The 27,971-nt window shown below is 38.8% G+C and overlaps 2 protein-coding genes across 3 annotated transcripts in view; one reads left to right on the top strand and one right to left on the bottom strand.

Moving 5' to 3' along the window:
- nectin3b (nectin cell adhesion molecule 3b) overlaps positions 1–15,659 on the top strand; it is a 28,010-nt gene extending 12,351 nt beyond the window's left edge. The window contains exons 6-8 of one of the 2 annotated variants that reach the window (XM_039777244.1): positions 12,012–12,156; positions 13,975–14,077; positions 14,505–15,659. In XM_039777244.1, coding sequence (XP_039633178.1) covers positions 12,012–12,156; positions 13,975–14,077; positions 14,505–14,678 — 422 coding nt within the window. In that variant the 3' untranslated portion in view covers positions 14,679–15,659. Of the gene's footprint in view, positions 1–1,836; positions 6,443–12,011; positions 12,157–13,974; positions 14,078–14,504 lie in introns of those variants that run through there. The other variant, XM_039777243.1, reaches the window with a different exon arrangement.
- Positions 15,660–17,245: 1,586 nt separating this feature from the next.
- rtn2b (reticulon 2b) lies at positions 17,246–27,721 on the bottom strand. The gene is made up of 7 exons (XM_039777246.1): positions 27,642–27,721; positions 25,695–25,902; positions 25,361–25,499; positions 24,623–24,692; positions 20,991–21,037; positions 20,747–20,805; positions 17,246–20,637 (listed from the first exon to the last, which is right to left on the bottom strand). The coding sequence occupies exons 1-7, from the start codon at positions 27,652–27,654 to the stop codon at positions 20,526–20,528; spliced, it is 648 nt and encodes a 215-aa protein (XP_039633180.1). The 5' UTR covers positions 27,655–27,721; the 3' UTR covers positions 17,246–20,525.
- Positions 27,722–27,971: the final 250 nt, after the last annotated feature.

Here is a 27,971-nt window from a genome sequence, read left to right on the forward strand (position 1 = left end):
CTCCCTATTCCAGTTCAAGTTTGGGGTACTAATGATGGCATGGTGAAATAGTGGCAGTGCATCATTATACTTTCATAATAGGTTTTTAAATCTTTAAGCTTTTCGTTTAAGCCACTGGTTTTTAAGGTAGTTGTTTAATGTGTCCAGCCTAAAGAAAAAGCCAACTAAACTGCAGTGACTTTCACAAAGGTAATATTAATCACGACTGTTGTGAGAGAAGGGTTTTTAAGTCTCTTGGTCACCCAATGTGTAGATATAAATAAATATAAAAATATATATTTTAAACCAATTTTCTTTTTATTTGTACACAGTCTTAATCTCCTATAAGTCTCTGCATACTGTGACCCCAGGATCCTGGCCACAAGGTTGAGAAACTCTTGCTTAAGGGGGTTTTAGTCACCCAACAATTATTAATTTGATTTATATTGGAAGTTATTTACCTGACAGTCGCAGAAATCAGGGACTTTAAGGGAGTTAAGTAAAAACAGCCTAAAACTCCTCTGACAACAAAGCAAGAAAGGAATTACTCACCTGTTACAAAGCTGCGCTCATTAAGTCTTACAGGTGGTGGTGTTTAAAAACATCCCTGGCCGTTGCTACAATACACTTGAAACTAAATTAACATACTGGGTGAGGCAAAGTCCCCTACTGAGCCAAGTAATCGTAAATATGGCATGCCACCAAGCGAATACTCTCCTAAAATACCAGTTCGAAATGAACAAGAATTGTGCCTCTGTAACCAGGCTTCAGTAAAAGCTAGACGACTAGCAACTAGCTGCTGTTTGAAGCCTCTGTAGGTCGGAAAAACTGTAGCCTTCATCTACAATACTGTAAGTGATTATAATAGCAGAGAAGCCAACAGCAAACGCACAGACTGTAGGAGTACTGTAGAATTTCAATCAAAGCATTTTTTGGTTGTTCCCTCCATGTTCCTGTTGTAGTTACCCAGAAATCCATTCATTCATTCATTCATTCAAGTTCCTTTTTTGTTTCTGTTACTTGTGTACAATATACTCCATTAAGTAGTCTTTGATTTCTTCAGTAGCTTTTGTTTGCCCTTCCTCGGCCTAAACATTTCCAGAGATATATTTGTCTTTCAAGTATATCCATGCCAAGTAAAGAAAACTGACTGTAAAATGGTGCTTCATAAAACTGTACTCGAATAAGATTTTGTTAGCAAGAAACACAAATGAAAATGCAGAACAGTCTGTAAAATATTTGTATTATATGGTAATTGTTAAGTCATTGAACTGATGACAACGTGGCCTGCTTTGACCAGAGAATATATATACATTTTGTAAAGATTTTAAATGGGAAGTGATTACTTATTTGAGCCATTTCATCTGTAATTACTGAACTGTGACTAGTGGGATTTGTCTTGAGAGAATATTGGATACTACTATGGTGAAGTGACAATTTAAAAAAAAAAAAAAATAAATAAATAAAACCTTGCCGGGGATGTAGTGCAGTATTTTGTAATTGTGGTCTTTATTTTAATGGAAGCTCTGTTTAGACCCTACTAATGACATACTTTCTCAATTGCCCATCATCTAATATGTCCATTATGTCAGCCCATTATACCAAGTAGATGTGTTTTACTTACAAATCATTATTTAATAAATGAAAACTGCAACCTTAAGCTTTGAGGAATTGGCAATGCAAAGCTGAGGCTGCTGCAAGTATGTGCTCCATAGTTTAGTATGTGTGGTAGTTTAGTTGATGTTTTAGTCAGTCTATCGCTACTTAGTAAAATGCTGATGTAGTTGGCAATGACATTCTCTGCTCATCTCTCCCCTCCACCCTCTACTCCCCTCTCACACTCCTTCCCTCCATTAGATCCTCCCACCATGCCTTCCACCATTACTGCTCCTGTCCTAACTGGCTCTGCCTCATCCACCTTAGTCGATGATAAGGGACATGTTCTTCTCAGCTCCCCCACACTTGAAGCCCTACCTGAGAGTAATCTTGGTTCCATAGTGGGTGGGGCCGTGGGCGGGGCCTTGTTCCTGCTACTGCTGCTGTCTCTGGTTGGCGTGTGTTACCTACGGAAACAGCAAACCTTCCACGGCAACTACTACACCAAGCAGTACCTGGGCCCCAATGACCTCCAGAAAGCCCCCACGCAGCATGAGCTCCACCCTACCAAAGCTGGCAGCAGCTCGCACCATCAGGACCACGACCGAGAGGAGTGGGGCGACCGCCAGCTCAAACTTGAGCGTGACCGTCGTCACCTTAGCAACTTCAACGGCGAGGAGTATCCCTCTAATGGCTACACGAGGGCAATGAGGGAGAGCAGTCACCACAGCCATCAGCAGAATCACCATTGTGAACACGCACAGTATTCTAGTCCACAGCAGGCCAGACATGCTAGATACCCTCATTCACCTAAACCACAGGGAAACGGCTCCCCCTACCTCTCAGATGACTGCTACGATAGCGGGCCCGAGGGGGACTATGTCTCTCACAAAGACGGGTCTGTCATCTCACGTAGGGAGTGGTACGTTTGACAAGCTACCTGGTCCTCCCGGAGCAGAGATACGACAGAAATCAGAAGGTTTCATATATCAAATTAGGAACAAACGCATCATTTCTCTTTTGTACGCACATGCACACTTCTACTAATCTCAACTCTGTAGTTCCCTAGTTTTGTTCAAGCGTCCTGGTTGATACTTGAGACATGATGTTTCTGTTCTCGATATAGACAGACTGTGGACTGCACAGCCACTTTTGGCAGTCAACATCTACATGCCTACAGAAGTGTGTGTGTGTGTGTGTGTGTGTGTGTGTGTGTGTGTGTGTGTGTGTGTGTGTGTGTGTGTGTGTGTGTGTGTGTGTGTGTGTGTGTGTGTGTGTGTGTGTGTGTGTGTGTGTGTGTGTGTGTGTGTGTGTGTGTGTGTGTGTGTGTGTGTGTGTGTGTGTGCGTGTGGAGACTAACTAAAGTTCATGTATGTGCTGTCTCTGCCTTACTACATAGACTGCCAATGTATTTAGCATCACTAATGTCTTTCAGTTGAGTTGAAGCGCTGGAGGCTCACAGATCACATATGGTTGTTGTAGAAGAAAGCTTTTTTTGTTTCTACCGAATCAGCCTTCTCAGGCTATGTGACACTTGCTGACATTGTATTTGTATGTGTTATGGCCTACACTGATTTTGTTTAAAAGACCTCTGACCTCTCAGTATGAGGGGCTGGTATTCAAGAATGGTACAAACCCGTTGACGGAACGTAAATCCATTAAATTCAGAGGGTTGCCGGTCCTTTTTTCCAAATATCAGTAGGACACAGTAGAGGCATGTAGGCTAATTTAAAAAATGAATTATCCCACTTAGAAGTCAGAATAACTTCATGACTGATGATCTCTCTACACTGATTCATAGTCATAAAATGTGTTGCACTGCCTTTTGCAAAACTTTATAATGGACAACCACATCATTTGTTTTCTACTAAAAATGTATACCTGTTATGTAACTTACAATGATGGGAGACTTGTGCGCTTGAGGACTTGACCGCCAACATCCTAATGTTCTTTAACACTTACTGGCTTAGAGTGGGAACCTTCAGAGCATTTCTGCTGTAAGACCTTAGCTCATCTTTTGTTTCCAGGAGGGAGGGAGGGAGGGAGGGAAGGAGGACGACAAGAGGACAAGAAGGGATGTCTGTATGAGTGAGGCACCAGCAATGTATCACCAGACTGGGTTTATCAAAGAGTCAAGCCTCAATATGCAAATTTGCTACAAAAGTCTGCAAGTTGGATAAGCTGGAATAATATTACTTCTGTTAACATTTGTGTGATTTATTGATTTTTGGGAAGTGTTTCAAGTTGGGTGTCCTCTTGATGTAGCCACAAACACATTCTACTGTTGTCTACCAGATGGTAACGGATGTGTTTGAGAGTTTGCACTCTAGCACTAACCCAGAACTCTTGGAAATTCAAGAGTGCTATCAGCAGGGACTTGTTGAAAGCGGGCTACTGTATGGCAGCCACCATACGCTGGTCTCCTAGTCACAGTATTTTGTTATACAAAGAACTCATTCAAAAGTGAAGCCAGTACACACAATGTACTAATTTGACTACTTTGAGTAATCTGTAGAAAAAGACATGGCTGTGTCACAATCTGAGGCATTAAGGCTTATTGTTGCATATCCACGTGTGAAACTGCACACTAATCATGTTCACCAGTTGTTGTCTTTTATTTTTTTTAAATTTTTTAAGCATTTATTATAACTACCAGTATTATGAAATAATACATTATGTAGATAAATCAGGTCATCTGTGATGGATGTGCTGTCACTGTCGCCAGTGGTTATCAAAGCCACAGCGCAGTGCTTACTCGTCAGATGAGACAGACAATATTTTGTTGCACTGATCATTAAAGCGTTCATTCATAATTTTCCTTTTGAATATCTATAAAACACCTTTTTTTTTCAAATGAATTTCTGGCTGGGTTTACAATTAAATCTTAAATTTGATTGCTAATCAAGACTCTCAAACGTTGCAGGACTTACCAAGTACTGTGATTGAACTGAGGAATTTACATATCTGTGTCATTGGGCTGCGGCCCCAATAGTTCAGGTGTTGGATAAAGGTACTTTAGATTTAAAGATGAATTTCAGTTTTTGTAGGTGATAAAATACACCAAACAGCATGGAGGAGATCTACCAATTTCTTTCATGTACACCAGTGTTTGTGATTATATGCCAACTTTAGTAGTATGGTCACATATACAATATTTGCTGCAAGATGCCAAATATTTGAACTTGTATGTATAAATATGATGACAGTCGCACATAAGTATTGCGGACTATCTAACAACTGATTATAAGCTTATATAAAATGTATCACTGTTGTATACAGGGTCTTGTAGCCTGAAATAGAAGTGAAAAGATGCTTTAGGCCACTTTAATATTACAGTAACAGTCGTCAAAATGGGAATTAGTTATATAGCTTATGAACCCTCACTACTTTTTTGTCGGAGTGTGAATTTTGTGCAGTGAATAGGCTGCAATTCTCATAGTGAGATTTGATAATGTGCCACTGTTAACTTGCAAGCAGAGAAAATGACCCCCATACTGCAGTTTGTGTTGTTTCAACTGTTGTTTCAAATGATGTGCAGTACACCATTTTAATAAGTACCTTAAGTTTTAGTTCACTCGCAATTACATTAACATAATTCCCCAATTACCACTAGTGGTGTACAGAAAGTTTTGGTATCTGTTGCCTAATACACTCTGGATATTCTTCAGAACACACTCTTTCTTTGGTATAATTTAATATCAATGAAAAACATCACCCAAAGAAACCACAACAGTGTTTCTGGAAAATTTCTTTAATGCAATATGTCAATGTCTTGAGCTCCACAAACAAACAAAATTTCCATCCACCTTTTATTGTATTGAAGTGGATGTAATGAAATCTGTGTAAATTTGACAAACCTGGGTTAATCTAAAACTATCTGCATTATTTCATACCGCTTCATGCAAGTCAAAACGTGTTTCTTAGTCATTTGGGTGAGCCGACCCTTTTAATGGGAGTGCCCAAACTGAAGTGTACAGGTGGCAATTTGTGAACCAGAAAACCTCATTTAGATTGCTGAATTAAAACTAATGTTTTGGTGCTGGGCGTTCTGCTGATGCCTATTCTTTCTGCCTTTCTGGTCACTTTAACATAAATGCAGAGAATAACAGGAAGCACGGCAGACTAACCCCTTCTTGTGTTTGCTTCTATGCACTAAGACGGAAATTCCACTAATCAATATAAAATTTTTGCTTGACTCGTCAGTTTGCATCCTGGATTAATGAAGTTCTTTTGTACTGTGACATTTTGTATAAAGATCAGTCATCAATATATTTACCTTCAGCAATGTCCTTCACTTTGGGTTGAGAAATACAACTAGTGCCTTAGATACATAGAAGAAATTTTAGTGTTTTTCATTGTTTACTTATGGATCTAAGAACCTGTTTTGTTGCTCTGTGAGATTTATTTGTTGCCTCTTTTTTTTGTTTTCTCCATACTGTGTCAGGAGGACTCGTTGTGCCATATTATACATAACTTTTCTGCCCGTTATCATAACCGTTAATGACTCAGTATACTGTATTTGCAAACCTAGATGCATTAAAACACACACACACAAAAAGACAAAGCTTGAATGAATGTTGATGTGGAATTAGTTAGAGCAGTTCACAAGTACTGTATCTGTCAGGGGTTTATGGTTTCTGTAGAATCACTGTTGTTCAAAGAGCTGAAGAATTAACTTTAGTCTCACATTGTCAATGAAAAGCACCTTGTGGTCATGTGTTGTTTTTTTTGTATATAAACAGAAGAAAATGTAAGTTTCTGGAAGGGGGAAAAAAAAATATTTATGTCGGTGACAACAGTGAAGCATTATTTTGTCAATCTTTTTGAGATACTTCAATAGTTCAATAAAGCACCTTAGCACCTGTGAGTTATTTCCTCTGGAGGTTTTTTGAGCTTGCCATTACTCACACTGCTCACTCTGTCTCTTTGTGCTACTATAAATGACATCATCTCTAGCTCCCTAATGCTGCATAACCCCCCTCCCGCCACCCCAACCCAGTGCGCACATGTGGGATGCCGCACATGATGTAATTCCTCACTTCACCGTATCTTCATTACTCTTTAGTAGCCAAGAATGCTGTAATATTGAGCTGTTGCTCTCCACTGGCATTTCCACTGTGAGGGGAGACCCAGCACCTCCTCTGCTCTCTCTGCGCCCTCTTCACCAGTCCGAGTTTGCTTTGTTTCAGGGCAGAAAGGCCCTCGCTCTCCCCTACAGCTTGTCTCCTTTGTGAATTTCCCACCACCACCCCCTGTGTCTTTCTCCCGTTGTCTACCAGCTGGTAAAATTAAACGCTGAGTGTTTATGTCTGGCCCAAAGTCCCCACTCACCAGCCCATTGACTGTCCCCATGGCAACAAGCTCATAGGAGTTCCTGATGGAGGCTGTCTTTCTACAAGCTCTACCTGGTCACAGAAAGCAGAGGGAGATAGATGCGGGGGGGAGGCTGCATGAAGCTGAGAGTTTAACTGTGCTGCTGTGAAAGGCAGAGCCAGAAAAAGAAAATTAGCTACTGGAATTGAAAATGGCCTATTATGCCCCGCTGCACCACAGAGAGCTCCTCTGGCTGTAAGGACATATCACGCTGATGTCACCTTGACAATGTCAAGCTTGGACTCCAGGTCCTCAAGACCACACTTTGCCTAAAAATGTTTTTTATTTATTTATTTTTTTTTATTTTCAGCTGTCCTCTGCCTTCTGTTAGTAGATCTTATCACGGTCACAGCAGTTGTTGTCATTCTGACCTTGAAACAGGGCATCCTCAGTGTAAAAATCCATGGTGGAGCTCACAAAAGAGGAGCAGGTCGGTAGTAGTAATGATGTCAGCCAGCAGTGGTTGAATTAGTTTGAGACACTCGTGTTGAAGATCAGTGGGTTTGCTTTTTGCCTGCAAGACAACAGTTTCCAAGGATACTTTTCACAACACACAAAGGAGTGCGCAAACGTCTAAGGCAGCGTAGAGGGATGCAGCACTGACGCTGGTGTAAGAGAGACTTTGATATTAACTCCCTGGCAGAGGTGGGATAAAATTGTCACCAGCATTGAGCTGAAAATATTGAGATAGATATCGGAGAGGAAAATGACCACCTACTGCTCTAACCTTCCTTCTCCGCTATTACACCAGAATCTGCTCCCTGCAGGGTCTGTTGTCTGGGCAACATGACCCTTGACCCTGCTGTAAAGGTTTAAGGATGGGGGCGGGGGGTTGTCTTGCCATCACTCGCTCCCTTAACTTCTCTTCATGCCACCGAGGTGCGCTGTGTTTAATTCATGATGATCCCGTCTGCTACGCTGACCTCGCCGAGTACCAGCATGCACTTTTCCTGGCTTCACAGTGTGCGCGTCTGCCTGCGTGTGTCTGTGTGTCTTTGTGATAAAGTGCTAAAGTTGGAGAGACAGACGGAGCCTTGCACTGGAGACAGATCCCAGTGTGGGGACAGTTGATCCACCACTAATCCCAGCCTCTCCAGAATGGAATGATATGTGAACCAATGAAATGTTTAAATGGGAGAAAAACCTTTTAAACAGAAACCGAACATGCATGAATATATTCAAGCCTTTAATTCTCACACATGAACTCCTGTATGAATAAACCTTTTGAGCTCCCGAGGTGCTCCACCCATTGTGGGTTTAAAGCACTTTTTTTTTTATTTTTTATTCCTCGTCACATTATGAATGTCTGCGAAAATGTCTGTCACCAGGCATTAAAGCAGGCAGCTTGATGAACTGCATTTCTAAAGGCTCTTAGATCAACTCAAGAGGCTCTTGTCATAGTTTAGCAACCATCAAAGTTAATCGAACGGTTATTAACTGTTAGAGGACAGCATGAGGGGAGAGGGGGAGGGGGAAAAAAAAAGAAGGAAGAAGTAGCTTTCAAGGGTGAGCTCAGAAGTCCCAGCTTGTTCAATCTGCATCACAATTGATCTGTTATTTAGGATTCTCATCTCAGCACGTTATTGATTTCTTTTTCCACCTCAACAGCTAAATCAACTGGAATTGACCATTACACACTATGCTTTTTTTTTTTTTTTTTTTCACCCCTGTCACCTTTTGTCCTTCATTTCCTTCAGTGTCCCACAATCACAATTTTACACATTACAGCTGATTGGCCAAAACTTGCTGCTCCGTGGGTTTAATGCATCGTAATCACAATTAATCCTAATCCTCTCAGTGGACAACATGGAGCGCATGCAAGCATATGGTCAAACAAAGCTTATTCAGCAGACATTACAACAGCAACTAGAACTCGACTCACAAAAGACAGGAAAGGCCATGTAGAGACATGGATGGATGGACGGAGTAAAGTAAAGTGAATAATTAGAAAGCTGACTGATCAACCCCAATATATCCAGGCATAGCGAACGCTCACGTTCATGCAAGGTTGCAAAATAATTATTAGACAAGTTGACAACATGTCGACCTAACTAACAGAAACCTAAATAATTCCAGTAACAACCAAGTTTATAGTTCAATTACTCAGAGGCTTTTATGTTCCTTTTCTTTTGGCATCTGCATACGTGCATCCCCCTCCTTTCCTCTCCAGAGCAACATGGAGGACAGTCCTTGAGGGCAGAAGACACATAGTGACACTCAGTTGTACTCCTCAGAACAAACAGTGCTCTGGTTAAGAAAACTTACGTGTTGCAGGTTTAACATTTAAAAAATGTCAAGCCTCAGAAACACACACATTCAAAACAAAGCTACAAAATGAACAACATCAACTGTAACATTACTTGCCTGCTGTGTAGGGTAAGTGTAAAACTTGCAGAAGCTTTTACTTCAAGTCCAAACTGATGTTGCTGTTACTCTCCATGCTTCTAGGTGGGGGTGTGAAACTGGTTGCACTATGGTTCTGCAAATGGATTATACTCAGAGATGGGAAGTAACGAAGTACAAATACTTTTGTTACTGTACTCAAGTAGATTTTTCAGATATTTTAACTTTTTTTGTGCAGACATTTTACTTTTAATCCTTACATTTTTATCACGAATATCGGTACTTTCTACTCCTTACGTTTTTCACAAAATTGGCTCGTTACTTTAGTTTCAAATAATTTCAGTGGAGTTACCGTTATTATTTTTTTGCGTCATCAATACCGGATTCAGTCTAATTGGATGGGAATATACGTTGCACTTGACGCACCACTACAAGATGACTCGACAGATTCGGCAGCAGCGGCAAATCATTGCGGCTTGATGTAGATTCCTTTTAAATGTTATGGGGAAGATTAAAAAAGAGAAACTGGATCTGTGAATTCTCACAGAATCACAGTTGAATTCATATCTTGCTACTCAGTCAGAATCTTATTAACCTGGAGTCCCAGTCTCTGTCACAATAATCATATACAGTGCCTTGCGAAAGTATTCGGCCCCCTTGAACTTTTCGACCTTTTGCCACATTTCAGGCCTCAAACATAAAGATATAAAACTGTAATTTTTTGTGAAGAATCAACAACAAGTGGGACACAATCATGAAGTGGAACGAAATTTATTGGATATTTCAAACCTTTTAAACAAATAAAAAACTGAAATATTGGGCGTGCAAAATTATTCAGCCCCCTTAAGTTAATACTTTGTAGCGCCACCTTTTGCTGCGATTACAGCTGTAAGTCGCTTGGGGTATGTCTCTATCAGTTTTGCACATCGAGAGACTGACATTTTTGCCAATTCCTCCTTGCAAAACAGCTCGAGCTCAGTGAGGTTGGATGGAGAGCGTTTGTGAACAGCAGTTTTCAGTTCTTTCCACAGATTCTAGATTGGATTCAGGTCTGGACTTTGACTTGGCCATTCTAACACCTGGATATGTTTATTTGTGAACCATTCCATTGTAGATTTTGCTTTATGTTTTGGATCATTGTCTTGTTGGAAGACAAATCTCCGTCCCAGTCTCAGGTCTTTTGCAGACTCCATCAGGTTTTCTTCCAGAATGGTCCTGTATTTGGCTCCATCCATCTTCCCATCAATTTTAACCATCTTCCCTGTCCCTGCTGAAGAAAAGCAGGCCCAAACCACGATGCTGCCACCACCATGTTTGACAGTGGGGATGGTGTGTTCAGGGTGATGAGCTGTGTTGCTTTTACGCCAAACATAACGTTTTGCATTGTTGCCAAAAAGTTCGATTTTGGTTTCATCTGACCACAGCACCTTCTTCCACATTTGGGGTGTCTCCCAGGTGGCTTTTGGCAAACTTTAAACGACACTTTTTATGGATATCTTTAAGAAATGGCTTTCTTCTTGCCACTCTTCCATAAAGGCCAGATTTGTGCAGTATACGACTGATTGTTGTCCTATGGACAGAGTCTCCCACCTCAGCTGTAGATCTCCGCAGTTCATCCAGAGTGATCATGGGCCTCTTGGCTGCATCTCTGATCAGTCTTCTCATTGTATGAGCTGAAAGTTTAGAGGGACGGCCGGGTCTTCGTAGATTTGTAGTGGTCTGATACTCCTTCCATTTCAATATTATCGCGCACAGTGCTCCTTGGGATGTTTAAAGCTTGGGAAATCTTTTTTGTATCCAAATCCGGCTTTAAACTTCTCCACTACAGTATCTCGGACCTGCCTGGTGTGTTCCTTGTTCTTCATGATGCTCTCTGCGCTTTACACGGACCTCTGAGACTATCACAGAGCAGGTGCATTTATACGGAGACTTGATTACACACAGCTGGATTCTATTTATCATCATTAGTCATTTAGGTCAACATTGGATCATTCAGAGATCCTCACTGAACTTCTGGAGAGAGTTTGCTGCACTGAAAGTAAAGGGGCTGAATAATTTTGCACGCCCACTTTTTCAGTTTTTTATTTGTTAAAAAAGTTTGAAATATCCAATGAATTTCGTTCCACTTCATAATTGGGACCCACTTGTTGTTGATTCTTCACAAAAAATTACAGTTTTATATCTTTATGTTTGAGGCCTGAAATGTGGCAAAAGGTCGAAACGTTCAAGGGGGCCGAATACTTTCGCAAGGCACTGTATGTGATGTATTAGGCTTATTGGCAGACACCCATTTAAAATGTAGGCAATGGCATATAAAGAGCCTTTTTCCCATGTCCACTGAAGTTTCTCAGCTTGCACTCTAGTAACATTTGTGTGGTCCAGGTAGCTTTGCATAAAAAATAGTTGTCATTCGCAAGGCTACTTTTACTTTTATACTTTAAGTAAATTTAAAGTTAAATCAGTACTTCTACTTTTACCAGAGTATTGTTTAACACAAGTATCTGTACTTCTACTTGAGTACGGGAAGTGAGTACTTTTGCCATCTCTGATTATACTGGCCGGGCCTGCTTAAAGTACTTCTGACAGTGTGTCAGAAAACAAATATTCTGTGTTGACTGTGTTTACACCAAAACTTATCATTTGCAGCAGTGTTTGACTCTGTCTGTTGAACTTCCTCATGTGGATGTTATTGTGTTTGTGCTCTCTCTACTCTGTCGCAGACCAGTCCCAAGTGAAGAGGTCAAACTCCATCGCTGTGGCCGGAGCTGTGATGGGCGCAGTCCTCGCTCTCTTCCTCATCACTGTCTTCCTTATCGTGATCCTCACCGCTCGCAAAGCCCCGCCACCAGCTTTCGCTGACAAAGTGTACGTCTGTCAAATAATTTATGCTGCAGAAACATGCTCGTCTGGTTAATTAATGACATGATACATTACTGAGGTTGACTGAAGCCCATCAGAGGGTTCAGGGAGGTGCTCCTTACTCCTGTGGAGAGCGCTGCAGCGGTGCGCACCCTGGAGCAGTGAGGCTGCAGGACAAGGTTGAGGGGTGGCAGATAATTGCTGTCTTGGCAGAAAGCCCTTGGCCTATTTTGTTCAGTCTGTTCCTATAGTGCACCAGCACTAATGTTAATGTAAGAGGTAAGAAGAATAACTTTGAGGTTGAATTATTTACAGAAGGAGCTGGGTCACACGCCGCCAGAGTCCTTTGACAGACAATAAATGCTTTGTGTGCGTGCGTGCGTGCATGTGTGTGTCCGTGCATGCGTATATGTGTTTTGTCTATCTCTGTTGTCTACGTTCTGTATAACTGTGATTAACTGCTTCTATCTAGCATTCATTGCAAAACAAAGGTGTAGTTTAAAAAATACTGCTGACCAACCAACTACTCCGAGCTACATGCAAATCATTATTATGAACCTGTGGACCATATCTGCAAGGTTGCAGGTTGATCCCCTCATCCATCCCTGTTAGTGTGTCATTGAGCATGCTCACTCCAGGGATAAACAGTTACACGCATCAAGCATGTCCCAAGGAAGAAAGCTACTGTCACTGCTGAATAAATGTCATTCCTGTAGCATTTAACTCAGTGTTCCAAATCCTTCAAAAATACAAATTTCATGTCAATTGCAAATAAGTCAATGATGTATGAAAAACAAACTGAGACTAATTGGATATACAAGTTGCAGCTTATAATTGGGAAGTACAAAGCGTAGAGTTGATAATCAAAAAATGTTTATACATGGATTATTATTGTTCCAGCTAAACGATTATGGATTACTTTATACCCAGCTATGATATTCTCCTTTTGAAATCTCATATTTTCTCTCATTGTCCTTACTTAAAGTACACAGTCAACCTATGAGCAATGGCATTTGTTTTTTTATTCCAAACATATTGTCCTTTGTAAAATTTCAGTGACAGTGTACACCTCTGACTGAGTTTCAACCTGACTGATTATGTGACAGTGATAATAGGCCACCTTCAGACATTGCTGACTGGCAGAAAACAGCATGATCTGAGGGGGGAATACTTTGTGCATGGGTGTGGGCCATGCATCAGCACACTGACAGGACGGTGTATCTAGCCGCGGGTTGGTCTGCGGTCAATGCCGCGACAAACTTAGCATCTTAAGTGTGACCGTGGCTGGAAGTCCCAGTGGGTTGACGGGAGGGGGGGATGGACGCAGGCCTCGTTCCTCTCCTTCATCACACATAAATGTGAGTGCAGTACAGCAAGTCACTGAACTGGAATCTCTTACTGTTTCCCACCCCAAGTATGAAAGAGAAGAACAGCCTCAAGTGATACACAGCGTTAGAGAATCAATTGTCTGTCATGACATCATTTTATGAATGGCCAAGGTCAATTTCTAGGTTTCAGTTTAGTAGTGGAGAGGGATTTCAATCAATGAGAAAACTCCACACTCCGCCCGGCTTTCTGTTACGAATTTGTAATTCCCAAGCCCAACCCAAAGTAACCCGGATCATCAGGGTTATTTTCTCAGACAAAGCAGCATTTGAGTCAAAAGGTGTTCCTTTAAGCAGCCCTCCTCTAACTTACTAAATCACTAAACTGGTGGTTTTATGCTGGTTCTTTTTAATGACACAGTTTGCTCTTTCAGGCGTCTGTCAGTTCTGGAAAAATAAAATCTCTCTTCTGTCATTCCTTTTCTTTCTTTCTCTGAAGGATTGACCTTCCTCCAACACACAAGCCGCCTCCTCCCTACTCTGAGAGAGCACCGGCTGTTCCCCTGGGTGTCCACGCATCACAAGTGGCCTGGCTCTGTCAGGTAAACCCCACTCCCTTTTTATAACCACTTTAATATCATGTCAGTACATTTCATCTGAATCATCACGTATTTATCACTTCACCACAAAGATTAGCACTTGGTGAGCTGATGATGAGCGCTGAGTCACAACAGGAAGTAATAACAACCTAGATACTGGCCAGCATCATTTTCTGTGTTTAATAAGCAGTAGGCCTAATGGCTGTACTCATTTAATATGCAGCAGTAATAGTTTAATTTTTAATTAGTGTGCTCAGCTCAACTCAAGCTTTCACAAGCCTGTACTTTTTTGAGTCTCACCCAGAAAGAAAACTTTTCCGGTTTCTTCTTGCACTTAGCGTGGCTCTCTGACATGAGAAATCATGAGTAGCTAAAACTACTGTGTGTCATAAAAGAGCAGTCACTATCTTTGATGATTTGTAACCAACAGACTCGCAGGGCAGACCGCAGTCACGAGCTGACTGACAGACAGCACCCACTAACAACAAGGCCAGGACCACGGGCAACGCAAAGCCCCACCCAGCAACTCTCCCGCCTGCAGTGGGTGTGTCATCAGAGTGGGACAGACCGGGTGTACATCAACCACCGTGAACACTATGTGTGACAGACATCCTGAACACAGTCCGCCAAGCACCTGGCAGTCATTCACTCAAGTGTACAGGCTTCACCTGATTCACTGAGCCATCAATCCAGAGGAGGGAACAGCTGGCAGCCTTAGAGGGCAACAGCTCCTTTATTTCACATCGTTAAATGTTTTTTGTCTGAAAGGAGTTGTTCAATGTTCTTACTGAGAGTTAGATGAGATGATTGATACCTCTCTTGCGTCTGTATGAAGCTACAGTTTAGCTTAGCACAAAGACTGGCTCCATCCAAACGTCACAACAGTATCATAGTTGCATCTCTAAAACCTGGAATAGTTCAAACCCCCCGTAAAATCACAAATTGTGTTTTTACAAACCAGTCTAGCTGTTTCCCCTTGCTTCCAGTCTTTGTGCTAAGCTAACTGCCTGCTGGCTCTAGCTTCATATTTACTGTACAGACATTAAAGTGGTATCGCCCTTCTTATTTAACTCTCTGCAAAAAAAGTGCATTTCCCAAAATCTTGAACTACTCCTTCAATTCTTTTTTTTCTTTTTTTCTTTCTGTATTTATCAGTATGTAGTGTTTGATATCACTTAGGATACCAAAAAGATGCTTTAGAAATCACATCTGTCCTCTAATCAGCGTGTGCACTATACTGTACATGAGTAGAAAACAGCTGAGGGTCATAGTAATCCACTGAAATCCAAACACTGTTTTCCTTTTTCTTTTATCAGAGAGGGTACCACAAAGCATAAATCACAGACTCGTTCTCAGGCATATCACCATGAAGGGATTAATTAAGATATTTCAGTCCCAGTTCTGTAATTTGCTGTAATGTTATAACACGATGCTTTTTGGCAGCATAAACTGTATAATTTGTAAATGTGTAAATGTTGCCTCTGTGTCACTCCGTGTAATAATGTAGAGTTGTAACCTCCTACTAATCAGGGAAACTGACACATCACTGATGTCAGTACCTTTTAAATATACTGTAGAAAAATAATGCACTTGTTATGTTTGAAATATTCAGAATATTTTGTTGGCAAGGAGTCAGCGCTGCAACAGATTCACTGTTTGTTGAAGTTGTGAAGTGGATTACATACTTCATATTGTCTGACTTTTATCTGGAGAACTGTTTGAAGTGCCATAATGACATTGTGGGAGTAAGTATATAGTATGCTGTAGTTTTTTTTATTAAAATGCTTTTTTTAATTTAAATGTGTACGATTTGCACCAGTGACGTGATGCTGTGGCAAAAGTAGATTAAAAGTCATGTGTTCTCCCTCTGTATAGAATCAGACAGCTCTACATGATGGTGTTCAATGACATTCTGAAAGTAAATGGGCTGAGAGATGGAAGCTCTGAGTCACTACATGTGGAAACAAGAGAAGAAGTCCTTGAAGATTTCAGAGAGGGAGAGAGAGAGTTTGAATTGACGTGTGGAGGGCTTCTGAGGTACATTCATTACAAGGTCACAGTCGCATTTCATCCTCTGGCAGTGTTACAGCAGGGAGAAAAGCTGTTTGTATTACCAGGATAAACATTTTGGGTAGAAGATGGCGTCTATTGATGGTTAACGTGTGTGTCAGGATTGATTGATTTCTGTAGATCAGTCAGTGATCAGTTGGGTTTCTCCATTCTCTCGTTAAGGGGCGTATGCTGACACTTTCCAAGAGCAACACCTAGTGGTCAGATATGTCAGTGCAACCTCCGGATGGTCAGTGTATTATTTATGCTAGTATATTGACTAGTATATGTATATATATATATAGTAAACTAGTAACTTGGCTCCTCTCTGTCCATGAGTAAATCACTGTATTTAATGTAATGTGTCTAGATTTTAGGGTGGAGGAGATATTAAGTCATCGTTGGATCATTCATAATAATTAAGACAAGCCTAAGGAAGTTTTGTAAATGAAAAATCATCAATTACATTGACTAGATGTCTGTCACACTGAGACTGCAGGTTTAATGGGAAGAGTTACTGTCAGCTGGCAGTCCCGAAAAATCACTCTGACTGGGAATCATTTCTCTGTTAAGGTAACTCAGACAAAATTGTACAGTAAATTACGATTAAAGATAACTATAACATATGATTTAAAAGACAATAAATATGCATGTATTGTCCAGCCATGGAATAAGCATATATATAAAGACTGTGTCCTGGGTGGCAGCCTCCCCATGTTATATTTGCCTCTGCAGTTTACTGTTTCGCCAAATTGGAGCATTTTACTTTCCTGTTTATTTAGCTTTATGAACTTTATTGGTTTGTTTGCCTGTACTGTTTTACATACTAGAAGAGTAATATGCCTTTTTCACAGAAGATATTTTGACATGTCACTGTAGAAAAAGCAAAGGTGTAAATAATAAAATCAATGATGGCTGAATTCCATTTAGCTGCTTCAGTTTCAGGGTCCTGGTATTGTTTATTCTGGCTTGCTGTCACACTGTCATGACTTAGTGGGACATTTGAACAGAACATCTGCGCCTTTCCTATGAATAGTCAAAACATCTGTTGTGACAAAGAACTTTCAATAATTGTTATTAAAGTTTACACAAGTAACAGATGCCATTACGATTTACCAAGCCTTTTTAGTAAATAACCTTTTATTGGGGAGCAGCATAACAATAAATAACAATAGAAAATAATAAATACCTATAGAAATAAGGCTAGATACAGATAAAAGTGACAACCATAGCAGATAAAACATTGTAGCGCAATGTAGGTTCAGCTCTGTCATGCCTCACTTATAGCTTCTTTCTCGTCATGATTACACTTTTATTTTGTTGAACATTTTACAGTTGCATTAAGTGACAAACACTGAGAAAAAAAGATCACAAATATGTCAATTCCACATCAACAGCCAAAAATAGGCAGTAAAAATGATATAAATATTTCTGTTAAGTGATATCAACTCTTACCATGGTAAGCTGTTGTGTGGGTGCATCTTTAAAGGGTCAGTTCACCCAAATTACAGAAAGACTTATTTTCTCCCTTACTTCTAGTAGCAATTCACATTGTTTTGATATCCAGGTTTTGAGATACTGTATCTGTCTATCTGCTGCTTCCTCAGCACAATGGAGGTTGTGTTGCTCAAACCTGTGAAAAGTTACATTTGTTTAACAGGAACCTCTCTTTTCTATAAATCTTGCTGTTTTCATAGCGACTACTGTCTACCAAAGAAATAGTGAAAATAGTGTGAAAATAGTTTTGGTTTTATAATTGAGGTGTACTGACCCCTTTTTTTTCCTACATACTGAAATTACCAAAGCTAATAGTGAAGCCCATAATGTGAAACGACAGTAAATAACTTCAGTTCATTAAGACATGTTAGTATGAATGCAGCTGCGTTGTAAGGTCTGAAACACCAACCACTAGAGAGTACATGGTCACCAACAGCTAAACAGCTGCATTGAAATAACTGCTCACAGTTTTTTACACACTTTACTTTATGAGGTGTTCTGTGTAATTTTAAGGTGATGGTTTAGTTATGTATTTTTAGGAACAAACAATGAACACATTTTTGGTTGATTTGGAAAATGTTGACATGGACTTGTGTCAGCCACCAGCTGCATTGACATGCAAACATCAGATCCTCGCTGGAAGTATACAATTGTTGTATTATGGACTGACAGAAATATCAAAGAGAAAGTTATTGATTCAAATGTAATTTACTTCATCATTCTATCTTCAGGATGTTGACATTGCCATGAAATGCCTAAAAATGCACAAGAGACAGAATAGTCTAAATACGGAATTTTATGGCTTTCCTTTTGCCTTGTTTTTGCAGTGACCTCCACCTCCTCATCAAACTGCCCCTCAAGCACATTTCTCTTCGCAAGCTGTCAGCGACATGTTGTGATGCTGCTTCATTTAATGATTTGTTTTTAGTAAGTGAGACCAGATGAGTCCATTGACCTATTTTTGTGTCTCAATTCTTTATATAAGTAACTGGATTTTTGTCTAATGTCTGATAATGACAATAAATATTTTACAAACGGTATTAAATCTGTAGATTGTAGTTTTATCTACTGAAATGTCCTCTTAAGGCAGCTTATTGTGCAGCTGGTTCACACACAATTATGCAACTGCAACAGGGTGCAGGTGGTGTGTCATCATGATACTAACAATTGTCAGGTGGCCGGAAAAACATCTCCAAATGAATGCTAACATTGTTCTGTGTTCTGTGTCCTCCACCCAAAAACGACCCCATAGATTGTTTGTTTGTTGTTTGTAGATTATTATTATGACCCATATTCACATTTATTGTGTCAGCGACCTTTAGTGGTAATAGAAATTATGACGGGAGCAAAGGATGAAGGCAGGGGTTAGTATAAAGAGCGTGTCCACATAGGGAGGAGGTTGGGGTGGATGGATGGATGGGTCAAAGAAACACAGGACCTTTGCCTAGGAGACCGCTGTTTGTTTCCCGTATGAAACCAAAAGTCACGTAAGTTATATACATAAGTTAAGTTACGTAGACTACTTAAGTTAAGTTACTTTCCTACTTAACTGAAAATACATCACAAACATATTTATGTTAACCCAAACCATAATCCTTTCCTAAACCTAACCAAGTAGTTTTGTTGCCTAAATCTAATTGAACTGCAATGTTTCACCACGTTAACAATGTGTTTAGAACTGCAACCATTATGTTTAGGTACAAGGATGTTTTGATCTCCTGCCACCGCTAGGGGCACTAATTTAGGGTTATGGTTAGGTTGGTGTTAAAACGAAGGGTAGGGTTAGAGGGTAAGAACAAACAACCTATGTGGTCGTATGGGTTGGAGGACTTGTTGGTTCTGTGTCTGTTGGTTATGTAAAAAGTGTTGTGTCAAGTGTTGTAGTCAGCTCTGTTTTCCTTACCACTAACTGGTAAGCAAAACAGAGCTGAAAAAGAAGAAAATATTGGACTTATATTAATTTGGTAGACACAGAGAGTGATAGTGTTTCAACGTTTTGTTCACAGCTTGTTTCCGTTGCCCGAGTGGCCAAAAGAATTGAAACTCTTAACCAGCAGTTTAAACGTAAGAGCAGCAATAAAGTTGTCTTATCTGCAAAGTAAAAAATAATGCTGCTGTATTTTGCCCCAAAATTGTGTCTTTTTGTCCTACTAACCAGTCCAATTTTAGTTAGAGTTACTGCTGGAGACAGCTGGAGTAACTCCTGGAGAGACTCTCACTTGTTAAGAGTTATTTTGTTGATGCACTTTGTACCTTTAATCACCAAACTACTGAAACAGCAGGCAGTCAGTGTTTGTACCTGATTAAATGCAATAAGCATGACAAGCAGAGGACAATGCTCTCATTATTTCTCATGTAAGTCTCTTAAAAGTTGTAAGGTGTTGCTGCTTAAAAAGCTTTTGCTAATACTGCAACATTGCAAAGCCATTAATGTTAATTAATGGCAGGGGATGTTCATGTCAGTTTTATTCTATCCACCTAACAATATATGATGCTACATAATGAACGCAGCAATAATGCTTCACTGCTTTGCTATGAATAATTCTGCAGCTCAACAGGAACATGGTGTTCACTGGGTTGTGAGCTAAAAATAGACTTGTTATCAAAGGAAAAAAACAGTGGTATTCTGTCCCTGCTTGGAGAAGATGACTGTGTGAACTGGTTATATTAAACGCTGCCCACAAAAAGCAACAATAAAATTCTCTCCTCATACACTTCCACTCTTTCTCGGTGCATGAATGGCAGCTTTGTTTTAGCTGTCAGGATCAATAAAATCTCCCATAAACAAGCATTATTGTGGAGAAATGGAAATTAACTGCCCCTCAAAGCAGCCCCACAGAGGATGTACCATTCCAACATTTTCCAAATTCCTAATCCTGGGTGCTTCCAACACGCAACCAACAAGTTACTTTGATTTGGCTTTCTGTTTGGGGGCGGCAGGTGCAGCTGTGGGTGCAGGTTTTGGGCCGGGTGCAGGAGCAGGAGAGGGTCTCACTGAATCATACAGACTGAGGCACCTGCAACAAAACAAGGGCATCTGTTGTGAAGATATAGTCATATTAATTAATATAAGTCATATTTTGTTGAGCACATAAAATAACATTATACAAAGAGCAGGTTACTTACAGGTTTTTGATTCTCTTTACAAAAGCTTTGACCGCTCTAACCATCCTCCTTATCCGCATCTGTCACCAAAATCACACGCAGGTCAGTGCATTCAAAGCATTTCTGTATCTTACTTTTATTTCTTTGGTCAGAGAAGTCATTTCATTTCATTATATGTATACATTATACTACTAGTTTAGCATTTCTCTTTTTGTGTTGCAGTTTAGTGAAGTATTTTGATTGAAAAAAAGATTGATACTCTCACCTGCTGCTTTTTGTACAACAGAGGAAGGGAGAAAACAACGATCACAGCTGTTAAACAAAGACAAATGAGGAATGATTTCAGTAATATGGTACAGGTTTATTTTAATTTGTGAACTACGAAATGCTTGTGAATGCTGAAAAGTTAAATTGCTAAACTGGATTACTGGCATAATTGTGTAAAAAGAATAAGGTGAAGTAGTGACAATAATTATAAAAGTGGGAATGTTTCAGTTAGTATGAATTTCATTGAAATGTAGAACAATATCAATAATTTCTTCATCTAAAGTGGAAAAACTCAAGGTTCTTGTGAAAAGTAATATAAAAGTCATAGTATAGTATGTTGTAAAAAATCATAGTATAGAATGTGATATTATAATATAATATGTTGAAATAAGTGATAAAAAGTCATAGTAAAGTATGTCAAAACAGGTCAAAGTATATAATGTTGAATAAAGTCATTGTATAGTATGTTGAGAAAAGTCAAAGTATAGTATCTCGAAAATTGTCATAGTGTAGTATGTTGAAAAAACTCATAAAAATGTATTTTTATAGTATGTCGAAAAAGTCATTGCATAGTATGTTGAACAAAAGTGATAAAAAAAAGCCAAAGTATAGTATGTCAAAAGAAGTGATAAAAAATCATAATATAGTATTTTGAAAAAAAAGAAAAGAAGCCATAGTATAGTTTGTCGAAATAAACCATAATATAGAATGTCGAAAAAAAAGCCATAGTATAGTACAGTATGTCGGAAAAAGTGATGAAAAAGCCATATTATAGTATGTTGAAAAAGGGAAAAAAGCCATAGTGTAGTATGTCGAAAAAAGCCATACTATAGTATGTCGAAGAAAGTGAAAAAAGCCATAGTATAGTATGTCAAAAAAGTAATAAAAAAGCCATAGCATAGTACGTCGAAAAAAGAGAAAAAAGAGTATAGTATGACAAAAAAAGAGATAAAAAAGCCACAATATAGTTTGTCGAAATAAACCATAATATAGTATGTCGAAAAAAGAAAAAACGCCATAGTATAGTATGTCGAAAGAAGTGAGAAAAGGTGATAGTATAGTATGTTGAAATAAGCCAAAGTATAGTATGTCGGAAATAGTTATAAAAAAGCCATAGTATAGTATGTCGGAAAAAAACTGATAAAATACAGCCATAGTATAGTATGTCCAAAAGAAGTCATAGTATATATAGTATGTCGAAAAAAGTGATAAAAAGACATAGTATAGTATGTCGGAAAAATCTATGAAAAAGTTATAGTATAGTATGTCAAAAAAGTGAAAAAAGCCATAGTGTAGTATTCAGAAAAAAGCCATAGTATATAGTATGTCGAAAAAAGTGATAAAATGTCATAGAATAGTATGTCGAAAAAAGCAATAGTATGGTATGTTGGAAAAAGTGATGAAAAATTCATAGTATAGTATGTTGAAAAAAAGTGATAAAAAGGCCATAGTATAGTATGTCGGAAAAAGTGATGAAAAAGTTATAGTATAGCATGTTGAAAAAAGCCATAGTATAGTATGTCGAAAAAGTGATAAAAAGTCATGATATAGTATGTTGAAATAGAGAAAAAATGCCTTAGTAGGCTATAGTATGTTGAAAAAAGTGATGAAAAAGCCGTAGTATAGTATGTCGAAAAAAGTGATAGAAAGTCATAGCATAGTATGTTGAAAAATGTCATAGCATAGTATGTCGAAAAAAGTGATAAAAAGTCATAGCATAGTATGTTGAAATAAGCCACAGTATAGTATGTTGAAAAAAAGTTTTAAAAAAAAGTCATAGTATAGTATGTCGAAAAAAGTGAAAAAAGCCATAGTATATTATGTTGAAAAATGTCATAGCATAGTATGTCAAAATAAATGATAAGAGAGACTGACATGAACTCAACTTTTTTGTTAATTTATTTGTACTCTTTATTCCTGTAATGTAGGTCTTCAAACTAATAGCACCATAGAGGATTGAGGACCACTCACATTTCTATCCTCCAATCATTCTCTTATTAACCTTAGCTAACTCATCTGACACACTTTTTCGTCATTCATCTCTTTCACTTAGTATGTAGGACCTCAAAACTTAATGAAAATACAGGATTCAAACAATCAATCTTCTGTCTTACAACCATTCTTTTATCACCCTAAGCTAACTGACCTGACACAGAAGTTTATGTTTTTGACATATTTATCACTTTCACTTAGTATATTGCGCCTCAAAACTTAATGAAACATTTGAGACTCAAAGACTCAACCTTCTGACCTCTACTCATTCTCTTATCACTCCAATCTATATGACCTCACAGAAAACTTATATTTTGGCACATTTGTCTCTTTCACTTAGCATATTGGACCTCAAAACTTCCTCAAATATATAAGATTTAAACACACAACCTTCTATCGTCCAATCATTTTCTTATCACCCTAAGCTATCCAACCTGACAAGAGAGTATATGATTTTGGCATATTCGTCTCTTTTACTTAGTTTATGTTTTCGTAAAAAAGGCATAGTATAGCATTTTTAAAAAATGATCAATGAGTCATAGTAGAATATGTCGAAAAAAGTGAAAAAAAACATTGTATAGTATGTCAAAAAAGAGAAGAAAAAGAGTACATTATGACAGAAAAGTGATAAAAAAGCCATAGTATAGTATGTTGAAAAATGTGAAAAAAACTTTCACTTAGTATGTAGGACCTCAAAACTACCTGACACAAAAGCTGTGTTTTTAAAACATTTGTCTCTTTCACTAAGGGTATCGGACCTCAAAACTTCCTGAAATATATTAACCTGACTCCGCCAGATGGATTGCTTCGCATTTGATCTGCGAGTGGAAAACTGGAGCTCGCGAGATCAGGACGGTCTCAGGAGGCTAGAAATATATAGGATGTGAAGACTCAACCTTCTGTCTTACAATGATTCTCTCATCACCTTAAGCTAACTGACCTGACACAGAAGTTTATGTTTTTGGCAGTCCAAAAAAGTCATAGTATAGTGTGTCTAAAAAAAAGTCATGGTATAGAATGTCAAAAAAAGTCATGAAAAATTCATAGCATAGTATGTCAAAAAAAATCATGAAAAAGTCATAGCATAGTATGTCGAAAAAAGGCATTGAAAGTTATATTATAGTATGTCGAAAAAAGTCATAGTATAGTAGCATAGCGTAGTATGGTAGTATATAGCATTTCAAATTAAAAGATGCCTGAAGATGATTTGACTTTCAATGTATAAAATAAATAATGAAAAAAGCTTAATATTTATTTAATAAGTATAAATAGTTGAAAAATACAAGCATAAATGTCCTTAAAGAGCTGAACATTTAGATTTTTGAATGGTTTTTGTAGCTGAAAGTATGCAGTAGTGGTAGGCAACTGAAAAACGTAGCCTACAGATAAAGCGGAATAATAAAGAATCTGATAACAATACTTTGAATGCTGCTGAATTAGCATTTATTAATTAAATTATCTTTGACTTTGAAACAGGAGACTTTTCACTTTGTGTCCTCTATCTTGTCAAAGTTGGTCTATTCAAACCATGTCTATGATATTTCCCTATCTTTTACTGAGTAGTTTTGGTTTGCCTAAACATAACCAGACCTTAATCACAGAGGTGGCAGAACAGAAAACTCTGGATGAAGAACTCACCAGTTATCACCAGAGTCAGTCCGCTGGTTACAACACCGACATAGGTCAGCAGATACAGGAGCACAACAAACTGAGGAACAGCAGAAAATAACGTGATTGTTAAGTTGATGCAATAATACTGTATTGACAAATGAGTCCCTGTAATGTGATGGGGTTGATTGTACTGCAGATCCCACTGAGAATCAATACCCCCATGTAGCTCTGAGAAGTTGATTTAAAACTTTGGGAAACTTCTCACAGACATGTGCATACAAGTTGACAATACACTACCTGCCTACCTTTTATTCTTTCACTTTTTTAAAGGTGCCCTGCCATACAAAACCGTTTTTACTTGCATTTTTTTGAAATATGTTAGGTCCATATGTGTATGTGTTATGTTGTGAATGTGAAAATGAACTGCTACCTCCTTTGTCAGCTCTAGCCACTGAAAATAAATAAGCAGAGAAATCATGCCAATTACAAAAGTTGGTCAGTCTGACATCATTGGCCAATCAGATTCAAACAGCTTAGCTTGTTGAATATTAATGAGAACTGGCAGAAATCGAGCTGAGTCTTCCTGTAGGTTTTCTATACCACGCTAGAATGGCTTGAAACAAGGTAACCAAGGCATTTTGTCCATGGTAGAACTTCAGGCATTACCACAAAGTAATGACATACGTGTGGCAGGGCACCTTTAAGTTTCATGAATCAGTCTGTGTTCATACATCATCTGTCATTATTGTATCATCACACTCAGACCTTAAGAGAGTCAATCATGCTCTCGATGAAAAGCAGGCGTTTGATCTCTGTGAAGGCAAAAGCGATCAACAGCACCACCTCCTCTACCAGCATCACCGTCTCCTTATCTGTCAATGAGCTGTCGTTAGCCAGATACGACCTGGGGGCAGAGACACAGGCCTTTAACAACACAAATGCTAAAGTCATGCTGAAAACAATCAAAGCCCTATATTTAGCCACAAGTGCAACATGATTGAAATTATCGACCCATAGAGAGCAGCGCAGCAGCATTCAGTGTGGGCTTGATGTTGGAAAACTACACAAATGAGGTCTGAATAAACATTGACAGACTCACTGAAAGGGATGGACCCCGGGGTTCCAGCGCAGCAGCTCCAGCAGTTTATAGTAAAGACGGAGGGTGAAGGTGACACTCATGACACCCAGACAGATGTGGGACAGCACAGTGATGGCACTGAGCTGGAACAGACTGGCCAGACTGATCACCAGCCCCGTGAACACCACACCGGTCCTCCTCATTTTCCGCCAATACACCAGATCCACAACTGCACACATGTTAGAAACAGAAGATGCCAGTGTGAATGTATGATTGACAGAAATACGAAGTTTGTAGATTATCTCCTACTCCATACTTAGTAAGGCCTTGATCAGTTAGACAAGGTACTCCATTTTGTTTTTTAAATATAGTAATCAAATAGATGCTTAGGTGTTTTTATTTTAGTGACAACTTGTGTGATAAGCGATCATCTCAAGGTATTATTGTGCATCACCAATGAAGGAATGTTTTCTTTCTTGACTTGATAACTCCTCATACTCCTTGTAGCACTTACAGATAGATTACAGAAGGATGAAGAGAAGTTAACTGAATTGCCGTGGAGATGAAAACGTGTAAAGCTGCCTGGTAGTGATGAAAGCAGTGTCTGGAGAAGCACTGTCACTGTATTGTTTTTTGGCTCTGCATTTGAATGGTAGATCACACATCCCTGTTGGTGTGAGTTTTAAAAAGAGACTCAGAAGTCGTTTCAAATAGTAGTAGTTGAAAGTGACACATACACTTGAGTGTATGTGATTCTAACTCCTAAAACACATGTGGTCTATTTGGCTGTTGCAAGAAAAAAAATGCCTTTTTTTCTATTTAGTAGTTTTTACTTCTTTTCAGTACAACATTTGTGAATATTTACAATGTTGGCATACAGTTCATGGCACTAATCTGGGTAAAATCTTGCCTCATGTTCAAATTAAGGAGTAGTATACTATATAGATAGATTGTTTTACTTTAATTTATAGCTCAATGTTTTAAATGTGTTTGTTTTAATTTAATTATATTTGCCTGTTTATCTGTATTTTGCTTGTTTTAACTGTCTTTGAGTGCTATGAAAGGCGCCCATAAATAAAATGTATTATTATTATGATTTTCTTCATCTTTTTTCTTGCCAAAAAAGAAGATAATTTAGGTTCAAAGATGCATCTGCATGAAGACGTTGCTTTTATAACCATATTTCTAAATGAATAATAAATTAAGGAATTATCATACCATGAGTCAAAGTATGATATTTGATCTTCAAACATCTTCAAATAAACCTCCTAACTGCAGTGTTAATCTCAAGGTAATTATCAGATTAAAACAAACACTCAAGAGTCTTACACACACACAGATACACACAACAACAACAACTTGTCTTCCAAAAGACAATTACAATTACAAGCAACTGAGGCATACATTAACACACACACACACAACTAGACTAGCAACCCATTTTCATAATCAGATTTCCAGAGAAATATATAGGTTTAGTGAACCTTTTTCAGATTTATTTTTTGAATGTTAAATTTGGACAAGAAGCTGGAGAGGTAGAAACAGAGGCACTCATACTTGTGCTGTTACACCTACTGTATGAAGTCATTGTCCAAGCATAGTACAACCATACCCTCCTAATAACATTTTTTTTTTTTTATGAATAAAAAATACCATCTAAAAAAAAAATAGCCCTGACAAGAAAACACTTATCAGTCTTCTATTCTTATGGGACAATTTGGACCTTTACAAATGAAACAAACAAACAAACAACATTCAATCAGCGATAGGGTCTCATTTAGTCAAGTCCCATCTGTCCTCCAAATGAACGACATGCAGTATTTGACTGGTCATCCTGTCTGTATTCACACCTGCTCAGCAGAGGGGTAAAAATAACCTCTTCCTCCTCCACCTGACAGCTGGACTCTGACCAGCTCCCTGTCTGCTCTGATTCAGTAAACTTTAAGCTGTCGGCATTTATTTCCTTACGTTTGGTGGCCATTTCAGCGATGATCCTGCTTGCTTTCCTCTCTTCCTTGTGCTTCCACTGTTGGCTCGCACTCCAGGCTTTTTTTGGCTGCCCCAGCTCTGTCAGCAATATAAGGCCTGGCTGGCCTAATTTTATCCTGTATTGGATACCCCCTGTTTGGATTCAGACACATACACACACACACACACACACACACACACACACACACACACACACACACACACACACACACACACACACACACACACACACACACACGCTGAAATTGTGAACCTGAGACATCTTCATGTACATGTCTCTTAGCTCCCAGAGACTCTCACGGTACATCA

This window comes from Perca fluviatilis, chromosome 16, assembly GCF_010015445.1.
Source record: "Perca fluviatilis chromosome 16, GENO_Pfluv_1.0, whole genome shotgun sequence".
Lineage (NCBI taxonomy): Eukaryota > Metazoa > Chordata > Actinopteri > Perciformes > Percidae > Perca > Perca fluviatilis.